This window comes from Xiphophorus hellerii, chromosome 13 (genome assembly GCF_003331165.1).
Source record: "Xiphophorus hellerii strain 12219 chromosome 13, Xiphophorus_hellerii-4.1, whole genome shotgun sequence".
In the NCBI taxonomy this organism is placed as follows: domain Eukaryota; kingdom Metazoa; phylum Chordata; class Actinopteri; order Cyprinodontiformes; family Poeciliidae; genus Xiphophorus; species Xiphophorus hellerii.
The window spans coordinates 12542379-12566764 of NC_045684.1; the positions used below are offsets into that span (position 1 = coordinate 12542379).

Here is a 24386-nt window from a genome sequence, read left to right on the forward strand (position 1 = left end):
AAACAGACAAAATAATATATTAACTCAACATCTTTTGTTTTCTGTAAAACATCAGTAAAGCAGTTCAATGCTAACACTGACATCTGACCTAACTGATAAACGAGAAGTGAAAATATTTGCTCATGCACTATTTGATTTGCCCTCTTTGTTTAGTCTGATTATATCTGGGGTAAGTCACATGGCTTCTTTTTTTAAGTTAAAAAAGTTTAATTTACTGCAGCTGTTTCTAAAAGCATGTTTCCACTTTGTTTGAACTTTTAGTTGAGCTCAAGGGAATCACAAGTGCCAGTGAGTGGAAGGAGGAGGAGAAGAAGGAGGAGAGCTGGCCTTTCTCCTAAAGAGTATGGTACACAGGTAATATTTTTAACACTATCAGGTTGTATCAGTTGCAGTGGCTTGCAAAGATATTCATACGGCTTGGATTTTCATTTTTCTCTACAACTTCAACACATTTTATTGGGATGTACTATAGACCAACACAAAATAGTTCACATACGTGAATAAGAATGAAAAGGATACTTTTTATTCCCTACTATGTGTATACATGTTACTCTGATACATACACAAGCGTGATTGACAGCGATAAGAATCTTCTCTTGGCTCTGATTGGTTGTTTCTGAAATGGCATTGTATTTCTGCAGAAGGCAGTGGCACTTGATTTTTTTCCCCAAGTGCCAGTTAGATTATCTGTCTAATGTTGTCATGACATAGTAACAGTTGTAATAAATATGTAAAAAACATATATTTTTTATAAAAGTTACTTAGTCGGGGTAAGTTAAAAATCTTAAATCCATGTATATATAAAAAATACACTATTCCCTTAAATTTTGTCTTGACAGAACTATTTAATTGTATATTCTATATATTTTTTGTTCTTCTGGGACTTTTCTGTCAAACAGACATTTGAGTTGCACTCATATATCTACATTGCGCCTCTCTGGATGGTTGAAGCTACCAGTAACTCGCTACTAGCGTACCTTTGCTAGCTAGCGTACCTTTGCTAGCTAGCATACCTTTGCTAGCTAGCATACCTTTGCTAGCTAGCTTTTTTGTGTCTGTAATTGGTGTGCAAATTTAGTGTGAGATAGCTGGTCAAAGGTCAGTTATCTGTGGAAATTTCATTGATAGAAGTCTTAAAAAGGTTTTAAATTGGACTTAAATCGCATGTGTTAAGTTTCCTTCTATTTTGTAGATATGCGCTATTTTGTGCTGGTTTATCACATGAAAACTCAATACCACCACACAATTTCAGCTGAATTTGATGTGACATATTTAAATGCCTCTAAGGAATATAAATACTTTTCAAAGAAACAGTGGTGTCACTTTCTGTATCTATTCATATTGTTGCCTATTATTTAAATCCTGATTCTGTCTGTCTGGGCTTATTGCAGTCGGTAAAGGACTATCAGGACTAGAAGTGCATCTAGGATTTGTACATTTACAAATGTCAACATCACTGATTGCATAATCGGCGTTTTAATTCTGCTTGGATTCATTGGCTTGTGAACCGGCTTTTAACCTTTGAGTCTGTGTGCAGGAGCAGCCGCTTGGCGGTCCGAGGATCAAGCATGTGTGCCGGGCTGCCGCCGTGGCTTTGGGTCAGCCCCGTGCCTTGGTGCCGGATGATATTCCCAGACTCAGTGCTCTACCGCTTCACGAGAGGGAGGGCATCACCTTCTCCCCTGCTGCAGAAGGTACGGCTCATTACCTCACTTTCTGCTTTTTACCACATACAATAAAGGCTGCAATTAATGTTCTATATACGTTGCTATTGGATTGCAAAATATAGAAATTGTACTTTTTAAACTATGAAAAGTTGAAATGCCTTAAATGTTTGTATAAATATGCTTTATGTGTTCTGGTAAGAGGTTATTTCAGGCAAAGTAAACTTAAGAATTTTAAGAAAAGAGTTCAGCCTTTGTTTTTAGACGAATCAATAACATAAAGACGTCAATGTTTATCTCCACATTTTGTCTTTTTTTCTGGTTTGCAACCAATATGTTTAAAATTTAGTTGTACCGATAATTTTGAAAGTGTCTTCAAAGGTTTGCTGCAGCAGTAGATTATTTTCAGTTTGTTATTAACAAGATTCTGGCTCTACTATGTTCTGGAGAAATTAAGTAATAAATAATCTAAATATAGTTTGGTCATAATGTTCCTGCAGTTTGGTTCTCTGTTCATGTGGATGTGTCATTTAAAGGTATTCCAGTTATTATTTTGGTGGTAGTATTGCAATTTAACAACTAAACTGAACCTATAAATCACTCAAATTTATATTTTCTTACTGTGAATTAAGCAGGTGTTTGTCACATCTAATATAAAATCTTATCTCAGGTTAGAATTAAAAGAAACATTTAAAATGACTTTATGAAATGCATTTAAGAACAGAAGCTTGAATTTAGCTGTTTTATTTTTATTTTGTTTGTATTGTATATAAAATCAATTGTGTTCAACAATCTTTATTTTTTTTATCTATTGATTATAGGCTGTCAAATGTTTTTAAAATACAGTTTTGTCCTTAGATGTCACGTTTAGTACGACTGGTAAATCTGTGATGTTTCAAACGTTTTAATTAAGTTATCTGAAAATAAATCTGAGGTGGGTTTAGGTGTCATGATGACATTTCTGTCCTCCATCATCTGGTTTAGTTTGTACCTGAACCAAATTACCTGAGGTCATATTTCATGGTCTCTAGTAACAAAAATAGATGTTTATATAGACATTTATTGGTAAATAATGAGTCTAAGCGTAACAGTTTTGCTACATATGTCAGAAACAAAACACTATTTCAGCATGGTTAGCAAGAATGTTGTTCTTTTGAATCTTTGTTGATGTTGTTTAATAGCTTTTGTTGGTTTGCATGGAGTGTTTAATTTTTAAAATTAGATGAATGGACTCAAATGTCAAGTTAACTAAAGATCATTGCATTACAACCTGCAGTTTAAAATCTCTGTAGCTTTAGAGAACATTTCTTTCTCAAGTAGACCACAAGTATTGATTTTGAGTTTCTTCAATAAAATTTGTGGTAAAAGAGAAAATGGAGGAAAAAAATGCTTCTGTTTGACACCATTTAGCATTTTGGCTGACAAATTAACCTAAACTCAATAAATCTACTAGAAATATCCAAGTAAAGGAGTGTGTTATATGTAGTTAAATCATCAGTGTGCACAACCACACACACAGGTAGCATTCAGACATTCATGTTGTTTTTCAGTACCAAATATCTGTTACTGCACTGAGAGTTTTTGTCTGTGGGTGTAGTTGATTAAAACGCTTTGTTATGATTATGCAGATTTATATTTTCTTGTGTATAGTGTAAAAACCCCCCACTTAGTATAGTGTGTATTTTTTACACTATACTAAGTGTAAAAAACAACAAACTACTGAAATATTAAATACAACTTAAAATATGATCAAGATGAGCACAGTTTTGTTAGCATCTCTCCAAGCTAATTTGCAGAGGGGAAAAAATATTTAAAAGTTCAATGTCTAAAAATATTTGCCAGCAAAAATATCTTTTGTCACACACAGATTAGCCACCGCTGTTGGAAAGCTTTACCCAACACTGGTCGAGTGAACTTCACTCATAATGAGGTGAGGAAGTGCTGCTTGACAAATGAACTCACTGAGGCGCTGTGCATTTTGGGACTCACTCCGATCCCAGGTATACATCATCAGAAGTCAGAGAGACAAAAAAAAAAAAAAAAACAAGTCTCAGGTCTCAGGAAAATAGTCATCAGACTTCAGACAATTCATATGGACAAAATAGAGGAAAAGACGAGAACAAGTAATTTAATATTTTGTCTTCTTGGATGTAGAGCTGGGCAATGAGGCTTAAATATAATCTCATTTTTTTTATTACCAGATTTGATTTCCAATTTCTTTGGATTTCATTTTTCTGCTTGCTTTCTTTTCTAAAAAAGAGATTACAAATGACAGAAAATATTCTCAAAAAGTGGCTTTTATTTCAGTCATTCCTATGTTGTCCAACAGAGTATTAACACCAGGCTATAAGAATGTTTTAATTAGAATACACACATAGTAGCATAAAAAAAACGCAATTTCACCAGAATTTTTTTTTTTTTTAAATTATAAGAAATATTTGTTTTAGTGAGAAAAAGGATTAGCTCAGTTTGTATGGTTTTATCTTAAAAATAGATAATTTAAATATCTATTTTTAGATGATAATCAAAGTGTAACTTCACAAAATGCTCAGCATTCTGCATTTAAATTTTTTGTGTTTGTGTTCTCATAAAATTACTACTCTATTCTCATGTTATAACATTTTTCTTATAATACAATAAAAGTCTAGCCTGGCTTTAACACTCTGTCATAAAGTCGACCTGATCGACTCAAAGTCCAAATAAATAGAAGCTGTAAAACACGCTTGACAAACAAAATGGTGGCTCCAGACGTTCTGACATCACTCTGAACTTTGGAAATGTAAGGAATGTATTGGTGGGGGGAAAAAAATCCAGATTTTCCAAAAATAAAATCTTCAAAATCAATTAAAGATTATTATCATCCAGCTCTACTTACATGTTTTTATATTAAATAGAGAAACAAGAAAATCTCTCTTTTATTAAGTTCCTGTTTGGTCACATAATCTGTTATCTGAATATGTTGCCATCTGTATTTTAGTCCAGCTTCTCATATCTGATTTTTTTTAAACAATTCAAGATCTACAGAACCAAGACTTTGTCAAATATTTGCAGTGGCTCAGCCTTGGAACCAGCATCAGGATGATTATTTCTGTCTCTGTTTTGTCTGAAGTCTCATTTATTTATTTATTTTGTTTCTCTTGTGACCCGATGCTTTTTTTTTTTTTTTCTTCTGAGGCTATGTCTGATGATGTCTTGAGACCGGATGTCTTAAAATGTACAACGTACACTGAACACATATGGAGGAAAGGGCAAAGAGTGATGCTTGCACACGGTTACTGTAGATGCATTACTAAAAACAACAAACCTCTGAATCTTTTCTCATTTTTAATGTCCAAATAGTTACTGCTTACCAAAAAGGGGAACCAAGATGTTCTGATTAAATCTCAAATGTTTTGAAGGATTTTGTGGGTGACTTTACAATTCAGCCAGCCACCCAGCTTCATTAAAGAGCTTTATGTCGTCAGGCAGCCAGTAGAAACATATCAGCAGGAAGCCTACTTATCGGACAAAAGGCTTATCAATGCATGTAATGAAGCTCCAGTCATCGCCTCCTGCAGGCTGCGTGAAAAGCTCTGCCATCCCCTAAACATCCAAACACACATTTAAAGCCGACTCAACGCCGTATCGACTCTTTACCCCATCCTCCTCTGTGTCTCACCTGCAGATGTGGCTGATGATGATGACGATGATGATGACATCTCTGATCAGGGCAGGGCACAGTGGGCTGTCTCTCAGGAAAGCATCCAGCGCAGGAGGCGGAAAAAGGGACACAAGTTTGTAAGGAGGAGGATACTGAGTCAGTATTTACCCGGAGGAGTCCGCTCCAGGCGCTGTGGGATCTGCACAGGCTGCCTTATAGAGGACGACTGCGGCGATTGCATCAATTGCCTGGATAAGCCCAAGTTCGGCGGGCCCAACACCAAGAAACAGTGCTGCATGTAAGTCGCTTTGAAGTCGCCTTACCATTCTGATTCACTGTCACCGCATGCTTGGAAGTGACTTACTAACGAGAAAGCGGCATTTTCATCTGATTTGCTTTTAAATTGTGAAATTTTAATTTAATTTTCTGTGTAATAATTTATCATCTAAGCAGGTTTTTAAGTTATTTAAACTGCAACATGTTGAAATTCATAATCTTGATATGAAGTGACTATAATTTTTTTTCAACAGTTTTGTTACGTTTCAGTCACAAACGTCAACAGAAAGTAGTGTGTAATTTTGAAGCGGAAGAAAAATGATCAATAATTTTCTTTTTTTTATCATTAAACTTTTTATTGGCTTTTTCCACATTTGTTTACATTTAGAGTTTATACAGCTCTGGAAAAAAGCAAGAGACCACTTAAAATGATCAATTTCTCTGATTTTACTTTTTATAGGTTTGTGTTTGAGTAAAATGAACATTGTTCTTTTATTCTAGGAACTACTGACATCATGTCTGAAATTCCAAGCAAAAGTTTAGTATTTATTTGCAGAAAAAGAGAAATGGTCAAAATAATGAAAAGGATTCAGTGCGTTCAGACGTCAAATAATGCAAAGAAGACAAGTTCACATTCATTTATAAACAACAATACTAATGTTTTAGCTCAGGAAGAGTTCAGAAATCAATACTTGGAGGAATAACAAGGAGGTTTTCAATGGGCTTCAGTGCAGTGGACTCTTCATTTTTTTCCATAGCTGTATCTTGTAACTTTCAACATTATATAAAATAAAACTTTTGATTGGGAGTTATTCCTCTAATAGTCAGTTCTTTCTCTACTTTTCGGCACGTCTTTTGATTTTCTTTTCATTTGCAAAATACGTCAGATTGATGTGGTGATAAACATAAATTGTCAAATCCTGCCACAAATTCTCATTTTCTTTTAGATCTGGATTTTGACTGAGCCAATCTACCTCATTAATCTAAATCATATTTGCACAATAGCAACAAACGTTTACAGTCGACCCCAGTACTTGAATCAGCCTTTAAAACACTCACAACTCCTTATTTTAATAGTTCAAACTGCAAATATTCCTTAATGTGTATCAATATGTGCAGTGAAAACCATCTTTGCGTTGCCGCAGAAACGAACATAAACAGTCTGTCTTAATCGCCAATCGTCACCAACATTTTTAAAACAAACTTTTGTTCCTTTTTTATTTATTTGCTCAATAATGAACTAAAAATTACAATTTTATTGAAATCAACAAAGTAGCCAGACATATTTAGAAATGAATCAATAAATCATTATAAATATAAATAAAAAATAAAACTCGTTTCCACTGTTTAAAATTTTTTTAAGCTTAATTGTTTTCCTATTTGGGCTACAAGATTTGTTTTTCAGTAAAACCAGATAAATAATTGTGGCTTTTTTAAAATACACATTATGATGAATATAAAAATATATTCCGATTTTTGTATATGATCTATTTTCTTTATCTGTAAAAAAAACATAAAAGATGAAGGTAGAGGAACTGGACACCTTTCAATGTGTTTGTCTACTTAAAGTACCTTGAACACAAATGTATGGCACACTTTTCAGACTTTTATTTGTTAAAACTTTAAAAACAAGCTTCCACCACCATTCTCTGTGTTGCTTTATTACATCAAATCTCAAAGAAATGGGCTGAAGTTTGTGTTTGTAACAGAACAAAAGGTAAAAAAAAAAGGGAGAGTGGTTTGAAATTGGCAAGGATTGCATAATGGACTTTATGAACAGAAGCTACCTTAGCATGGACTAGTTAACCAGAAAGACTTCAAAAAGAGGAAATATACTTTTGTGACTCACAATTCAGACTCCTAATACAACAATACATTTCATGTGTTGAAGTTTTTACAGTTTAGTTTTGCTCAAGTCATTTATTTTCTTTCCAACTTAGTCCGAGGTGATTTCTGCTATATGGAGGTCTCTAATGGTTAATTTGTAGCTAAAATTTTGTTTAAAATGTTTTACGTAAAACATGAAAATACTCTTTGTTCCTTTCCAGTAACAAATTTTAAACAATCCTGTTAAAAAAAGGCAAGTTGACGCTTACAGTTCAACACATTTACAGATGTCTACAGAGGAATTTTACTTTCAGCGTTTTAATTTTGTTTTTCCCGTTTCTTATACAGATACAGGAAGTGCGACCGAATCGTGAAAGCAAAGATTCACCGCACGCTAAAACCACTAAAACGTAAGTTTCCTAGTAAGACTGGAACGGAGTTCTAATAATTTCATCTTTTACATGATTGAATTTAAATGAATCATGATGCTCCTTTTCTCAGTCCAGTCGAGGTTGTATTCAGGCTCAGCGTCCGGCAGTGATGTGAACGGCGGCGAAGAATCAACGGCACTTGGAATCAGGAAGCAGTCGCTGCGTAAAATCAAGCCGCGCTCCTACAGCAGGTTGCTAAAGTCCGAATCCGAGGAAGAGGAGGAAGAAACGGAGAAGGACAAGGCGGGCAGTCCAAACGCAGCTGCTTCGTCACGCCAAGGTAATGAACAACAGCAGGGCAATTTTTAAGCCTCTTGAAAACAAAAGATGTTTACTGTAAGTGATCACATTTTTTAAAAGCATTCACCACATATCAGGGTTCAAGATCAAATTTGAAGGGAGTCGTTTTAGCATTTTGAGTGACATCATGTTCCGAAATTTAAAAAAGGATTGCATTGATTCAACGTTAAATTATGAAAAGTATATAATTTGATATCTGCGTGTTTCTCTTTAACCTACCTGGATTCCTGGACTTTTTAAAACTTAATTTTCTATGTATGAATAAAAGAAAAAAACCCAAAAACAAATCAAGTTTATTTGTATTGCACATTTCAGCAACAAGGTAGTTCAATGTACTTTACATAATAAAAAATAATATATTAACCAATTACAAAACATTATATTTTGTCCAATGCCATCTTCAAAATCATGAAGCAAATAAACATCAAATATATTGATCAATGTTCTAGTTATTATTAATCAGAAGTAACTATAAGCAAGTGGGTTTTTAGCCTTGGTTTGAAGGAACTCAGTGTTTTGGCATCTTTGCAGTTTTCTGTATGTTTGTTCCAGACGTGTGGTGCATAGATGCTGAATGCATCTGGTTCTATTGTTGGTGTTGCTCTGCTCAAAGGCAATAAAAATGGGATTAAAATTGACCAGATTGTGTAGTTTATGTTGATTTTTTATCTTTATTAAATGTATTTGTTTGTTAAACCAAAAGAATAATCTTCATCTCTTCTGCATCTTTTGTGCCATCAACTCCCATTGATGATTTATTTTCAAACACACTTCAGATACACTTTTATTTCTGATTTATGTTTTGTTTTCTTAGTCACTAAGTTAAAACTTCAGAAAATGTAATTTTTTTGGTATAACATTAATTGGAAATGAGAAAACAATTTCTGTCAGTCTTTAAAACATCTTTTTTCTATTTGAGGAACCAAATAGAAAAATAAGGGAACCTCATCCCTTCCACCCTCATACAGAACTTTATTCTGATTTTAGTTTTCTCCTAATCATGAATCTCTGATGTGTTTTTCTTTATTTGTGCTCTAGATGGTGTTTTGCTGCAGGATGACCAGTTCACTGACTCCAGGAATCGTCGGGGATTCCCCAGAAGACAGAGACCGTACAAGGTAAAGACAACACCACCGTCCTTCTTGACGTCTACGTCCTACCTAATTAAGACTGGGCCATATTGTATTTGTTGGAAAATGCTTTTTTTTAATTAATTTATTTTTTGTTAACATCTTAGGTTCTTCTTCCACTGTGAAATTAGATTTTCACCCAAATAGCAAATACTGTTTACTATTAAAATAAGAGCAATTATTTCCAAATAATACATTGCCCAGGACTTCGTTACTCAGTTTTTCTTCTTTTTTATATTCACAATCTATTTTGAATTAACTGTATCTTTATAAGTAAGTGTTACTCGTTTTCTATTTAAAGTAAGTCTTCTGCATGTAAACTATTGTTTTCCAAATATGTTTTTATTGAGACTTTATCAGTTCAAATCCATATAACTTGATAAAAAAAATGTATTTACTAACATGATTTTTGTCTATTAATCTTACCTCCTTGAATTCTTGAATTTGTCTCTCTTTTATTGGAAAAAGGCACTTTTAGCATTAGCAATTACCTTTTTGCAGTTTCATTTATTTGTAATGACCAATAAGGATCTTAAAACAATTTCGTAAGGTTTCCTTTTTTTTTTTCAAAGTAACTGTTTCTTCTTTTAGTGTTTTTTTTTTTTAAAGTTGGTAATTACAGAGAGAATGGCATTTATATTTAAAAGGTGGCCTGATAGTATCTAAACCTAACCAACAATTGTTTCAAGGTTTCCACCAGAAAACTTGCTGAGCCCAATGGTTGGGAGTTAGGTCATTCATCCAGCGGCCCGTCGTGTTTTTGAGTTAAAAAATATTTAAAGAAATTTGAAAACATCACTTGATAATTGTGTTATTAAAAGATTGGAAAATTAATACCTGAACACCAACTATAAAGTCTTAAAAATGCAGTTATTTTTAAAAGACTAATAAATAAATATGCAATTCATTGCCTGGTGGGGGCACAAGTAAAGCCTGGTGACCCGCCAGGCTTTATAATAAGACTGGAGAAAACCCTGTATTGTGTAAGTTGAATTAAAGTTTGCTTAGTTACTTAAAGGGGGTTATTATGTTTTTTTATTGTGCCATTTTATAGCACAAGGTTACTATGTTACCTTCAGGTGATATGAAAATGCTGTATATAAATCAAAAACAACTTGAAAGAAATTTGACTTTGTATCACAGCTGTATCTTATGAAATGGGCCTCTGTCTCTTTAAGATCCCCTCCCTTCAGCATTTCATCATAACAATTCTTCTGCCATCCGTTGGTGTCGTTTACAACCGTCCGTATCACGAGCCGAGCAAATTCAAAGTTGCACTGGGTTTTTGCTAATCGCTGCTGCCGCTAGTCTGGAGGAGCAGGGTGGGAAAGGTGTGTTGGAGGGTTTCTCTGTGGGGCAGGAACTCAGTTGGGAACTTCAACTCCAAGGAACTTTGTGAGCGAAAACACGAGAAACTCGCGTTTTTCCCCTTCAGGGTTGTTTTTGAGGGAATAACATTATAACTTGATATAACATGATATAAAACTCAAAAAAGTCGATTTTGCATAATACCCCCCTTTTAAACACGCTGTTATTTTTTGGCTGAAACGTTTTGCTTTCACTTACCCCCTGTTTTAAGAATCCTCAAAACTAATCAAACAATCATGGGATGTTTGGCATGTGTGCTGTTATTTTTATTTGATTCTTCCTGATTATGACACTTTATTTTTTACTTTTTTTTTCACTTAAAATCTATATTGCTTGATTCTCCTTCACTGCTTTTACGTTCCTAGCCACAAAACACACACACAAAAAAAGTAAAAAATTCCCATACATTTCAATCAAAAGATTAATCTCATTTATCTAATTAAATGGTTTATGATGTCTCTGTAAACAAAATTGCCCTTCAAAAAATATTAATCATCAGAGTGGAAATTACCAAACTCATTTTAATTCATCACACGATTAATTTAAATTGATTAATTGCTAATTACGACAGAATTAACATAGACTATGAACTCAATTCTCAGATGAAGCAGTTTACTGAATCCTATTTTCGCAGTAACATGTTTACTTTCTTTTGATACAACTTGTTGATAGTTTGACTCATAAACAGTTTCACTTCGTCTCTCACTTTGAACTTCATGTCATAATTTTTACTGACTAGTGTTTCAGCTGCTCTCGTCTAAACCAACTGCTGTCTAAAACCAACGCACAACACAGCAGCCAATACAGTCTCTGTTTTATGGCTAATATAATTCTAAACGGAAAAATCCGCTACTGTGATTATAAAGAAAAAAATGCAGATATGTTAGGGCAGTAAAATAATGTTCATGGGCTTTATTATTGGTTTTTAAAGCATTAGAATATAATAGAAACATCCTTTATTGTACTGCAAAGAGGAAATGCAGCAACAGTTATAAAGGTTCACACAAAACATTATTAGTGTTCAAAACAATATATAAGGATTAACAATAACAACCATAACAATACTGTAATAATATACTGTACTAGACTTAATACTGTCCAGTTTCAGAAGTTATGTTTTCAAAAATGCACACAATCTGCTTGTGTATTAAACGTTGCAAAAGACAGACTATTTACAATACATGAGTGCAGAAAAGCTTTTATGCAATAAAAGTAGAAATGTTATTAAAAATGAGTAAAAACAGAGTAGGTGATTGTGCAAAAGCCATCATGTATGTAAACACTTATTGAGTTTGTTGGGAGTAGTGATGTTATAATATTATTACACTGGAAAGCAGGCTATGATTTAAAAGGTATACTGCATAGTGTACTGGGGATGTGACGTAAAATAAGACACCAACTGCATGTATTAGGAATTGAGTATAATCAGGATTTCCTTAAAAATAGCATCTTTATTTCATATTTCACACCAGATATATGTGTATCGTTTCTGACTGCCTTTTCTTAACTCTTCTTTGCCTTTTATTCCTCTTTGCTAACACTTTATGCTCCACCCTATTCCCCTTTCCTCTGTCGCTGCCGCTGGTCGTCGCCGCTGCATGCTACTATTAATAGTGTAACTATGGAACCCGTCTTGCTGGTTGGCTTAGGCAGTCCCCTCCTCCACAGGCACAGGAGAACGCAGAAGAGACGCAGCGCAGAGAAACTTTCCCCAAATCCAGACGGGCCGGGATCCCAGTGCCGACGCTGCAGAAGCAGCTGCAGATACATTTGTACCGTCTGCCTGCGTACATCCTGAAGACTGGCTCTCAGTCTTTGCCGTGGCAGATGCCTCGGTTTGTGGAGCCTTTAACACAGCCTCCTGTTTCACTACCATCGTGTAACAGCGCAAAGTCTCCTCCAGGGTCGCTGCAAACTGAAATGCACCCTGCTACTGTGTTGCCATCACCTTCCATTGCAGACTCTCCACAGAAATCTCCACCGTTATGTTTGCCTGCACCTCCTCCAACTCAACAACACCAAACAGCTGTGGCAGAGGTTTTGTCTCAGACGTGTTCTCAGGGATTTGAGTCGAAAGCGAAGCATCCAGGCGCTCTAATGGACGTTTGCTCGGCTAAAGCAGATAAAACTTTCCCAAATCCTTCCTGGACTTCTAGTCCAGGCAGAAAGTTACAGAAGCAACAGGAGCAGGAAGACACGCATGGGGTCCAGCACGAAGAGGACAAGGCGGCGTCTTCTGTAAAAGCGACCGAGCTGCAAAGCTGTCCAACAACTGATCCACAATATGTGCTTCGTTCCCAGAATCCTCCTGAATGTGCATCACTGAACACGCAGACAGGGTTAACTAACGGCTTTCCCCAAAAGGGCATGTTGCAGCACAAGCACAAGATCCGTGTAGACTTTAAGGTGAGTCGTTGCTCTCAAGACAACATGCATTCACATTTTTAAACCCCTTTTTTTGGCTAAATTAGTTTAGTTGCTTTTCTTAATTCTTAATTAAATGACAGTTTGATGATTTGCATCTATTGCATTAACAGGAGGGAAATGAAAGAAGAAAAACTGCCTTGTAAAAATCTTAAAAATGGTGTTCCCCTCTACCCTGTTATCCTTTTAAAAATTTTTAGTGCATTACTAATAAAGACCAGCTGTTTATAAATTTAGCAGCTTTGCGAAAGCCTCAGAAGTTAACAGAAACCATTAGTGAGCAGATTGTTGGGATAATTTTATGGAGAATTTTAGTGTTTTCACACCCGATAGTCCAGTAGACTCGGTTCAGTTGGGAACCGAAGGTGGAACCGTTGTTACATTTTCACTGTGTCAAAACAACCAAACCATTTTAATAACCTGTTCCCCACTCTCACCTGTGGTGGCGCTACACCAAGAAACACTGAAGAAAATAACACAAAAACCTCTGAAGAAGACATGAGCACAACTTCTGTCTTCCTGAAATTTAAACAAAAATGCAGTGGAATCAGATTTGAGCAGATTTAGGATTTCTCCTTTATCTTTAATAAAAGACAAAATTTCTGTTTTTGTTTTGACTGTATTTACCCATAACATTTTTGGACCATTAGTGTTCACTTGAAGTAAAAAATGCAAACCATGGTTTGTTTTTTTTGGTACACAGAGTTCGATTGTGCATTCACATCTCCCGAAACAAACCAGACTTTCTAGAAAAACAAACTTCAGGTTTATTAAAACGGACTAAACAGAGCTGAAGTGAATCCACCTAAAAAACTTAGACTATAAAATAATATCACAATCTTTGACCAACTTGGATTGTTGGGAAATTTATCAACTTAAAACTGAAATGGTGTCAAAACCATTTGAAGTTGAGCATTAGTCAATAAATTTTTGCCTCTATATGAGGTAGAGATTCATAACTCAGAGAAAATCATAAACTAGAAATTGTTTAAAGGTAGTTAGAAGCTGCAACTAAATTTTCAAGAAACATGATTTGGTGAGATGGGACCAGAATTTAAAATTTTTGCAAAAACCTTTTTGAATGATCAAGTTTGTTCTGCTATTAATGCAACTGTATTATGGTAACATTATGACTTTATTATCATAATTTTTAAAAAAAAATTAAATCTCAGCCTGGCCATGATACTTTGTTGCGGAGTTGACCTGAATTTAACATCCAGATAAATAGAAGCTGTAAAACACGCTCGGCAAACAAGATTGGTGAGATATGGAAACCCCAGGAATGGATTGGTGTGGGGGAAAAATTACAAAAAGGAAATCTTCAAAAACCAAAATTTCGATTAAACAATGAAATCGATTTATCGCCCAGCCTGACGAGCTGTTTGTGCTGTTTCATCTCTTTGAGGTTGATGGCTGTGATGTGAAATGGTTCAGGAAGTGAAAACACTTTTGCAAGGCAATGTTTCTTCACTCTCCAGATGCTGTGTCATTAACACACTTGAATCATAATGCTAACTTTTGTTACTGCAGCACATCAGTGAACAGATGGCTCAAACTAAACATTTAAACCAGCAAATTTTTTAAATTTTACTCATCTTTGTGATGTTTGTGCTATCTGCCCTGCGTCCATCCAGGAGGACTGTGCTGTCCAGAATGTGTGGCTCATGGGCGGCCTCAGCGTTCTCACCTCCCTCCCAACCACTCCTCAGCCGGTCTGCCTGCTTTGCGCCAGCAAAGGGAAACATGAGGTACTTCAGCCGCTAATAAACTTAATTTATTAAAGTTTATTAAATGGGTGTCATACTTATTTTCGTTTTGGGACAAATCAAGATCATTAATGTTGTTAAAGGGACAGTCGGGCCAGAATGCATTGATAAAATGCATTAACAAGCCATTAATAAATAACTGTCTCTGCATTATTAATATAAGTACTTCTTTCATCTTTTCACATTGTCCAGTCACTCCAGGATTTTAAGATTGTGTTTTTTTTTCTTTTGCAATTTAAATCACTAATTTTGTGGAGCTAATTTAGAAATATTTCAAGGAATTTTTGCAATATTTACGTTTATGTATGACGTTAATTGTGACTCTGTTAATCGGTCACGGACTAACTACTTGAAATTATATAAGCCTGAGGCAGTGGTGTCATAAAATAGAAAAAGTTAGCGATCCGCTAAACCTATGGTTTTCAACTATTTTTGTGAAAGATTTGCAACAAACTTAGTTATGTGTTGGCAGGAAAAATCTGGAATCTGTTGCTTTTACGTAAATTTCCACAATCACAGAATCACAGAAAAAAAAAGGGACTGATTGATATAATTTAGCATCTGGAGTCTTGAGGGCAACATAACAAGCTACGGGGTGCCAGATTTGGCTCCCGGGCCTTGAGTTTTATACACATGTGCAGAAGCATTAAAACTCGAAGAAGAATCTTTTTAAGAATTTGGTTTAACCATAATATCTTTCATCGGGCAGATGATCTTCTGCCAGATCTGCTGTGAACCTTTCCATGAGTTCTGCCTGACGCCTGAGGAGCGCCCCAAGGAGGAGTCCAAGGAGAACTGGTGTTGCAGACGCTGCAAGTTCTGCCACGTGTGCGGCCGCAGAAGCAAGAGGTTGAAGGTAGGCACTGTCACTTTAAAAACTGGAAGGATTGACGGGGTTTGTACAGGTGCTTGAAACCCTTGAAAATGCTTGGATTACAATTTGATGTTTGCAAGGTTTGGGAAGGGTTTTATTTCTGTATAAAGTCCTTGAAGATTTTTGATATTCAAACTGCACAGTTTGGTAAAAACACAAAATCTTACCAAGTATTTTTAGTCTAATTTCTACTTTATATCTTAATACACTTGAAATAAGACAAAACTTGCAAGTAACTTTTCAGCGAGACAAAGAAGCTTGATTAGGTGGGTAAATTCTTACCTACTGTAAGTACTAGTTCTATTGGCAGATTATTTCACTTATAACAAAGCAAAAATATCTTTTTGTGAGTGAAATAATCTGCCAATGTGTTACAGCCCCCCCCCCTTTTTTGTGAGGAGGGGAGTAACACGACAGCCACAATCACTTGACAGAGTCCAGGTGAATGTTGTAAAAAAAAGGGATTTATTGATGGCGAAAATCCCGGAAGGCTCACACAAACTGTGGGGGAGAAAGGGGCGGTTAGGGGGGTGCCAAATCATAGAAAATAATAAAACAAAACAGGGCCTAACTACCGTCTGAGCTAGAGAAACAAAAGAAAACAAAAACCCTGCTTATTTTATCTAACAAAAGTTTCCATCAAAACTTTACATGGGTGGCACCCACCTCCTTACCTAGTGTATCTAACAGAAAAAACACCTACGTGATGAAATGTACAGGGTACCCCAAACTTACCTCGCCCTCTAACTCCCACCACAAACCTTCACCCAAAGAGCAACAAGACATGCGTCAGGTAACAAAGCCAGCCGGGCGCTCTCTCCAGCTGGGCTGCTTAAATAAGGCCTCCCTGCATGCTGATTGGCCCATAGTTGAAGAGGATCAATCAGAGGAGATTGACACCAGCTTTCCCTAGTACCTGTAAAGAAACAAAGGGGGAGGGGAAAAAGAAACAAACAGCCTGCCAGGCATGTAACACCCCCACCCTTATAAGTCCAAACATAAATGTTTGGAATACTCAAGGTAAGAGAAAACAAGCTCAAAAAGCACGCGACAAAGCATCTGCCAATACATTCTCAGACCCCTTTTTATGGCAGATCTTCAGGTTGTACTCCTGAATGATCAAAGCCCACCGCATGAGTCTTTGATTTTGATTGTACATCCTGGAAAGAAAGACAAGGGGGTTATGGTCCGTGAAGACAGTGATCGGTTCCACACTCAAGCCAAGGTAAGCTTCAAAATGCTGTAATGCCAAAAGTAGTGCAAGCGCTTCCTTCTCAATGGTAGAATATCTACCTTGATGAAGATTAAACTTCCTTGAGAAGTAGCTTACAGGATGTTCTATGCCGTCTTTATCATCCTGCAAAAGGACAGCTCCTACCCCAACAGCACTGGCATCTATGTCCAGTTTAAATGGCAAACTAAAATTTGGGGCGGAAAGAACAGGAGAACACGAGAGCAATCCTTTTAGATGTTCAAAAGCATGCTGACATTCATCAGACCAAGTAAAAGGTGTAGAAGGGCTGGTCAAAGTTGTTAAAGGAGCAGCTACCGTAGAAAAGTTTTTACAAAAGCGACGGTAGAATCCTGCCATCCCCAGGAATCGACGGAGCTCCCTCCTGCTCGAAGGAATAGGAAAGTCAGAAATCACTTTGACTTTCGCATCCACCGGACACACTTTTCCTCCCCCAACCTGTTGGCCCAGATAGACAATGGTACCTTTACCAAACTCGCACTTTGAAAGATTGAGCGTCAGCGAGGCAGCTGAAAGACGTTTGAAAACCTCAAGCAAAACAGAAAGATGGGTAGACCAGTCATTTGAATATATCACAATGTCATCTAGATATACCCGGCAGTTTGGCACATCTCCCAGTACTTTATTGACAAGCCGTTGAAATGTAGCCGGTGCGTTACATAGCCCAAAGGGCATCACTGTGTACTGAAGAAAACAGTCTGGTGTAACAAAAGCTGAGATATCCGAGGCCTGCTTGGTTAGCGGTACTTGCCAATACCCTTTCAGCATGTCAAGTTTAGTGACAAATTTTGCTGGTCCGATTTCATCAATACAGTCTTCAATGAGGGGTAACGGGTGTGCATCAAGGATGGTGACAGCATTCACCTTACGAAAGTCTGTGCAGAACCTTGGACTCCCATCAGCCTTCATGTCTAATAGACATGGAGAACTCCATGGGCTGCAACTCTGAATGGCGAGTCCATTATTAACAAGGTACTCTACTTCCTTTTTCATGATCTCCCTCTTTGTGGCATTGACACGGTATGCTCTCTGCTTTATAGGTGCAGGATTGAAAAGAACAATGTCGTGAGACACCACATTAGTCCTGGTAGGAACATCCCCAAACAGACATTGGAAGTCTGATATGAGTTTTGTGATGTCCTCCACTTGGTCACCTGCTAAATGTGACAAATAGTCAGGCAGTTTAGCCAGTATTTCACTATTACTAAGCCTTGCAACTTGTGGAGGATCTTTGCGTGTTACCATATCCTCCTCAGCTGACTTTGACACACAGGTTACATGGGAAATAGCTTCAACCCGATTCTGGGTTGGTTGGTTGGTCTCTCTTGAATGATATGGTTTTATCATATTGACATGACAGAGCCTGGTCTTGCGGCGGCGATCAGGAGTTTGAATAATGTAGTTTGTTTCACTAAGTTTCTTTTCTACCACATATGGTCCAGAGAACTTTGTTTCTAGAGAAGAGCCAGGGACAGGCAGCAAGATCAAAACCTTTTCACCAGGGTTGAACTCACGAGTGACTGCTTTCTGATCATAACGTTGTTTCATTTTGACCTGCTTTGAAGCCAAGGCTTTCTGCGCAAGTGCGCAAGCTGCCTGAAGGCGCCCTCTCATCTTTGAAACATACTCTGGAATACTTTTTACAGAGTGAGAGGGTGAGATTAGTTGGTCTTTAAGGACATTTAAAGGTCCCCTAACCTCATGTCCAAACACAAGTCCAGCGGGGCTACACCCTAAAGTGTCCTGCACTGTTCCACGCACGGCAAACAATAGAAATGGGATACCATCATCCCAGTCTTTCTCAGTATCCATACAGTATTTTCTCAGCATCGCTTTTAATGTCTGGTGAAACCTTTCAAGTGCACCTTGGCTTTCAGGGTGGTAAGAGCTTGAGGTGACATGCTCTACACCCAACTGTTTTAGTGCCTGGGCAAAGGTTCTAGACTTAAAGTTTGTGCCCTGGTCCGTTTGGACAACTTTGGGAAGACCAAACACTGAGAAAAACTTTACCAGAGCTTTGGTAATCATGGGAGCTGTGATCCTCCGCAGGGGCACGGCCTCAGGAAACCTGGTGGAAGCACACATTATAGTCAAGATGTACTGGTTTCCATTTCTAGACTTTGGCAAAGGCCCCACACAATCTACAATCACCCTTCCAAATGGATCATCCACAACTAGAATTGGGGACAAAGGAGCAGGAGGTATAACCTGGTTTGGCTTGCCTGCAACTTGGCAAACATGGCAAGTACGACAATAAAGCGAAACATCAGATTTGAGACCTGGCCAAAAGAAGTGTTTGAGAACTTTGTTATAAGTTTTATTTATACCCAGATGCCCCGACAGTGGGTGATCGTGTGCCAATGCGAGCACCTGCATGCGGTACCTTGTTGGCACAACCACCTGATATATGGTACTCCAGTCTTCCAAGTTTTCACCAGCCCAGCGTCGCAACAGGAGACCATCATCAACCATATATGCCACCTTCTTCCCCTGGGCTTCCTCCTGGGTAAGAACAGAAGAATGACATTTTAACAAAGTCATGTCCTGCTTCTGAGCAGCGATGAATTCCTCCCTGGAAGCTGGTAATTCCATCATCTCCGGACCTGGAAGAGGAAATACATTTTTAGATTTGTTGAGTTCCGTCTCTGATCCGGCCGATTGAGTCTGCTCTGTAGCAAGAAAAGAGTCAGACAAATCAAGACTGTATTTCTTGGACTGGGCCCGCGTAACCACACAAGCAGGAAAAATGTCAGGCATTGGTTCAAAGACCACACTTGTATCAGGTGTGTCCAACACCTCAGGCACAGGCAATACCTTTCCACCTGCCAAGTCATTTCCTAGAATGAGATCAATCCCCTTTATGGGCAAGGTGGGAAGAACAGCAACCCTGCAAAAACCACTCACAAGAGATGAGTTAAGGTGGATATTATGCAGTGGTGCAGATACAAAGGTCATTCCAATACCTTGAACAACCACTCTGGACTGACAAGATGTCATGATAGGTAAGGACAAAATACCCTCCCTAATGATTGTCTGGGAACCACCTGTGTCCCTCAGGATTTTGACTTGTCGGCCATCCTTTGGATCCCCTGTTAAAGAAACAAGACCCTGGGTAATAAAAGGTATGAAACAGGGATCTAGTTCATTCCCATCTTTAGCAGTTTGGTTGCTGGAGTGCGACACATTTTTAAGCAACCCAACACCTTTTGTCTGTGTTGCCAAAGCCTTGCTCTTTAATGAAAGGCAGTCAGCAATGACATGGCCTTTTTTATGACAGTAAAAACACTCCCTTACCTCTCGTGGAGAAAGGGATTGCTGCTTAGCCTTAGCGTCTGACTGAGTGGGGTCAGGTTTTTGTTGACGAATGTTCAAAACTTTATCTGCACGAGGTACAGACACAAATACATTCTTGTGGGTCAACATGAACTCATCAGCAACAATGGCTGCTTTAGACAAAGAGGCCACCTTTTGCTCATTCAAGAAAACCACCAGTCTCTCCGGCAATGTGTTCTTGAAGTCTTCCAACAGAATTAGTTGGCGGAGGGATTCAAAGTCACTTTTAACCTCACTTGCAGCACACCATTTATCAAAAAGTAGTCCCTTCTCACGTGCAAACTCCACATAGGTCTGGCCACTAGACCTCTTATGGTTCCTGAATTTTTGCCTGTAAGCTTCAGGTACAAGTTCATAAGCACGTAAGATTGACTTTTTCAGTACCTCATACTTCATGCCCTCCTCGGCTGACAGTGACGAAACAACCTCCTGCGCTTTACCTATGAGCTTGCACTGCAATAGAACAGCCCACACCTCCTTTGGCCACTCCAGTGCCACAGCAATCCTCTCAAATGCATTGAAGTAAGAGTCCACTTCTGACTCCCTAAACACAGGCACCAAAGTAATATTCTTGCTGACATCAAACTTGTTTTTGTCCGACACCACCTGTGGAGAATCAGAGTACACAGATGAACGAGGAGGCGCGTTGCCACATGAAAGTCTCAAAGCTTCTACCTCCAGCTGTTTAAGCTTAATCTCTTTTTCAGCTTCAATTTCCAACTTGCGCATTTCAAGTTTGAAATCAAACTCAGCTTTTCTTACCAACTCCCTCTCCTGTGCCTCCAGCTGTAGGCGGGCCAGCCGAACCTTGAGTCTGACATTACCACTGGAGCCACTGAGCTCTGGTGACACTGGATCGAACCGTGGTAAAGTCGCAGGGGGCGCCTGTGGCTCTGGCGACCCCCTTGATGGCGTTGCCATTACAGCAACACCTTCATCTTTTGAAGGAGGGAGTTCTAAATCAACAGAAGGAACATCACAAACATCTACATCCATTTTACTTGGGTCCACCAGGACTTTAATCTCAACCAGTTTTTGAACAACAATGTTCTTAATTTCAGCTTTTGAAAAGTGTTTTTTCACTGAAATATCAAAATGCTCAGCCAGACATAACAAGTCGTCCTTACGACACAATTCCAGCTGTACATGGCTAGGAGCCTGTACAAAATCCTCTAAGCTGAAGCTCATTTCTAAACAGACACAAGGATCTCTCAAATTATTATGGATGTCTACAGCTCAGGGAAAAGAGATATCCCGGACGAGCCCCCACTTGTTACAGCCCCCCCCCCTTTTTTGTGAGGAGGGGAGTAACACGACAGCCACAATCACTTGACAGAGTCCAGGTGAATGTTGTAAAAAAAAGGGATTTATTGATGGCGAAAATCCCGGAAGGCTCACACAAACTGTGGGGGAGAAAGGGGCGGTTAGGGGGGTGCCAAATCATAGAAAATAATAAAACAAAACAGGGCCTAACTACCGTCTGAGCTAGAGAAACAAAAGAAAACAAAAACCCTGCTTATTTTATCTAACAAAAGTTTCCATCAAAACTTTACATGGGTGGCACCCACCTCCTTACCTAGTGTATCTAACAGAAAAAACACCTACGTGATGAAATGTACAGGGTACCCCAAACTTACCTCGCCCTCTAACTCCCACCACAAACCTTCACCCAAAGAGCAACAAGACATGCGTCAGGTAACAAAGCCAGCCGGGCGCTCTCTCCAGCTGGGCTGCTTAAATAAGGCCTCCCTGCATGCTGATTGGCCCATAGTTGAAGAGGATCAATCAGAGGAGATTGACACCAGCTGACGGGGTTTGTACAGGTGCTTGAAACCCTTGAAAATGCTTGGATTACAATTTGATGTTTGCAAGGTTTGGGAAGGGTTTTATTTCTGTATAAAGTCCTTGAAGATTTTTGATATTCAAACTGCACAGTTTGGTAAAAACACAAAATCTTACCAAGTATTTTTAGTCTAATTTCTACTTTATATCTTAATACACTTGAAATAAGACAAAACTTGCAAGTAACTTTTCAGCGAGACAAAGAAGCTTGATTAGGTGGGTAAATTCTTACCTACTGTAAGTACTAGTTCTATTGGCAGATTATTTCACTTATAACAAAGCAAAAATATCTTTTTGTGAGTGAAATAATCTGCCAATGGAACTAGAACGTCTTTTCCAATTTTAAGGAATGATTTACTTAAATCAAGCTTCTATATCTTCCTGCAAAGTTACTTGTAAGTTAGTTTTGTCTTATTTCAAGTGTATTAAGATATAAGAAATAGAAATTAGACTAAAAATATTTGGTAAGATTTTGTGTTTTTGCAGTGAAAGTGCAATCTAATGTTTGATTAAATGTCTAAATTTGGAAAATGTTACCAGATATTTTCATACATCTAATAAAAATAAAAATTCTGTCTGAAGTTAGATCAGATTAAAATTTTCTCCTTTTTAGATCATTTAGAATCACCAAAATTATTTCTATTTACTAAATGCCAGAAAACGTTGCAAGAAATTTTTTTTACAGATTTTTTTAGTTTATCTTGAATACTATTACAAAACTATTACTAACACTTATGAATGATATCATATAATGGTCTTTCTTTAGTTCATTTGTTTTTTTCTCTCCAAAGTGTAGAAAAGTTTGAAAACTTACCTCGAAAATTCTTGAAAGTTCTTCAGTTTTTCTGTGGGAAAAGTGTACAAACCTGAAATGAGCTTTTCTGCATTTTAAGAGAGACATAAAACAGTCATGAAACATAAAAAGTAGTAAAAGTGGAATATTACTCTACAGTTGATGTGTTTTTGTTCAGCCTGTCTTGCAGTGCAGGATCTGCCAAACCTGCTATCACCCTTCCTGCTTGGGACCGACGTACCCGAAGCCAGTGACCTCCAAAACACCCTGGGTAACTGCTTCACCTTCCTCAAACTGTACTGGAGTCTTTTTTAGAGTACTAAAGAGGAAAAGCTGAGGTAATGAGTAAATATTGTTTTTTTCCGCTTCAGGTGTGTATGACGTGCATTCGGTGTAAGAGCTGCGGCGTGACTCCAGGGAAAACCTGGGATATGGCCTGGAACCACGAGCATGACCTTTGCCCCGACTGCACCAGCCTCAGTGAGAAAGGTGGGTGCTCCAAAACACACGAACCGCTCATCAAAGCTTAGTCACAAGTTATCCAAAGTAGATTTTTATTTTCTATTTACTTTTAAATAGAAACGCATTGATGGCAGTAAAGGAACAAAATCAAGCTGATGTCTTTGCAGTTGTATATAAATGAAATGTATACATATGTACATATAAATATATGTATTTTCATGTCTCCTTGTCTTGCAATACTAAAATAAAAGTACAGAAATACTCATTCAGCTTTGACATAAGAATGACTAGGGGAAAAAACACAAACATAACTTCTACCGCCGATTTTCAAATTCCTTTTTTAAACCAGAAAAGAACAGCAGGACAGGTGGTAAAACCCACACTCATTGAAAAGCCAATATTTAAATAAAATCAGGTCTCAGTTCCTTAATATAGCGTCCACTTGTACCAAAAATCTATAAACTTGTCATATTTTTTGTCTTAAAGCTGCAAAAGAACACAATCTTTATCACAAAACAATTTAATTTAATCCTTTTTTAAATAATGAAACATTTGTTGTCCTCCAACTCTTTTCATCCTTTTTAGATTTTAAATCACATTAGTCTCTCAATTTCATATATTATATAAAGTATTTTAAGAGTTTTAAGAGTGCTGATTCTTTTGTTTGTGTTTATTTTTATTATAACAATTAATTAAAAGTAATTAATTGTTTTTGTGTGTGTGTTTATGTCAGGTAATTTCTGCCCCGTCTGCCAGAAGTGCTATGAGGGAAACCAAACCTCTGAGATGATTCGATGTTCAGAGTGCAGCCACTGGATCCATTATGGATGTGAAGGAATATCAGGTGAGGGAATTACAATTTCTGTGATTTCCTCTTACAGTTTTACTTTTTTGCTGGACAAAAATCCACATTTGTAACATTTATGTGGGTTTTCCAACAAATAACTAATGCCTAAAAAACTAGATGCTTTCAATTTCTTTCTATTACTTTTATAATTTAGAAA

General features: G+C 37.4%; 1 protein-coding gene across 4 annotated transcripts in view; it reads left to right on the forward strand.

The window, feature by feature from the left end:
- The window catches only part of kmt2ba (lysine (K)-specific methyltransferase 2Ba), a 48736-nt gene that overhangs the window by 7428 nt on the left and 16922 nt on the right, over window positions 1-24386 (forward strand). For 2 of the 4 annotated variants that reach the window (XR_004341387.1, XM_032580038.1), the window contains exons 4-15: window positions 262-354; window positions 1538-1694; window positions 5329-5602; window positions 7756-7817; window positions 7909-8118; window positions 9177-9256; window positions 12305-13042; window positions 14695-14808; window positions 15536-15682; window positions 23099-23191; window positions 23292-23409; window positions 24116-24226. Coding sequence is in view for 3 of the 4 variants with exons in the window: in XM_032580038.1 (XP_032435929.1) it covers window positions 262-354; window positions 1538-1694; window positions 5329-5602; window positions 7756-7817; window positions 7909-8118; window positions 9177-9256; window positions 12305-13042; window positions 14695-14808; window positions 15536-15682; window positions 23099-23191; window positions 23292-23409; window positions 24116-24226 (2197 nt within the window). In the remaining variant the exon portion in view is untranslated. Of the gene's footprint in view, window positions 1-261; window positions 355-1537; window positions 1695-3531; window positions 3595-5328; window positions 5603-7755; window positions 7818-7908; window positions 8119-9176; window positions 9257-12304; window positions 13043-14694; window positions 14809-15535; window positions 15683-23098; window positions 23192-23291; window positions 23410-24115; window positions 24227-24386 lie in introns of all 4 variants that reach the window. The other 2 variants (XM_032580040.1, XM_032580039.1) reach the window with 2 other exon arrangements.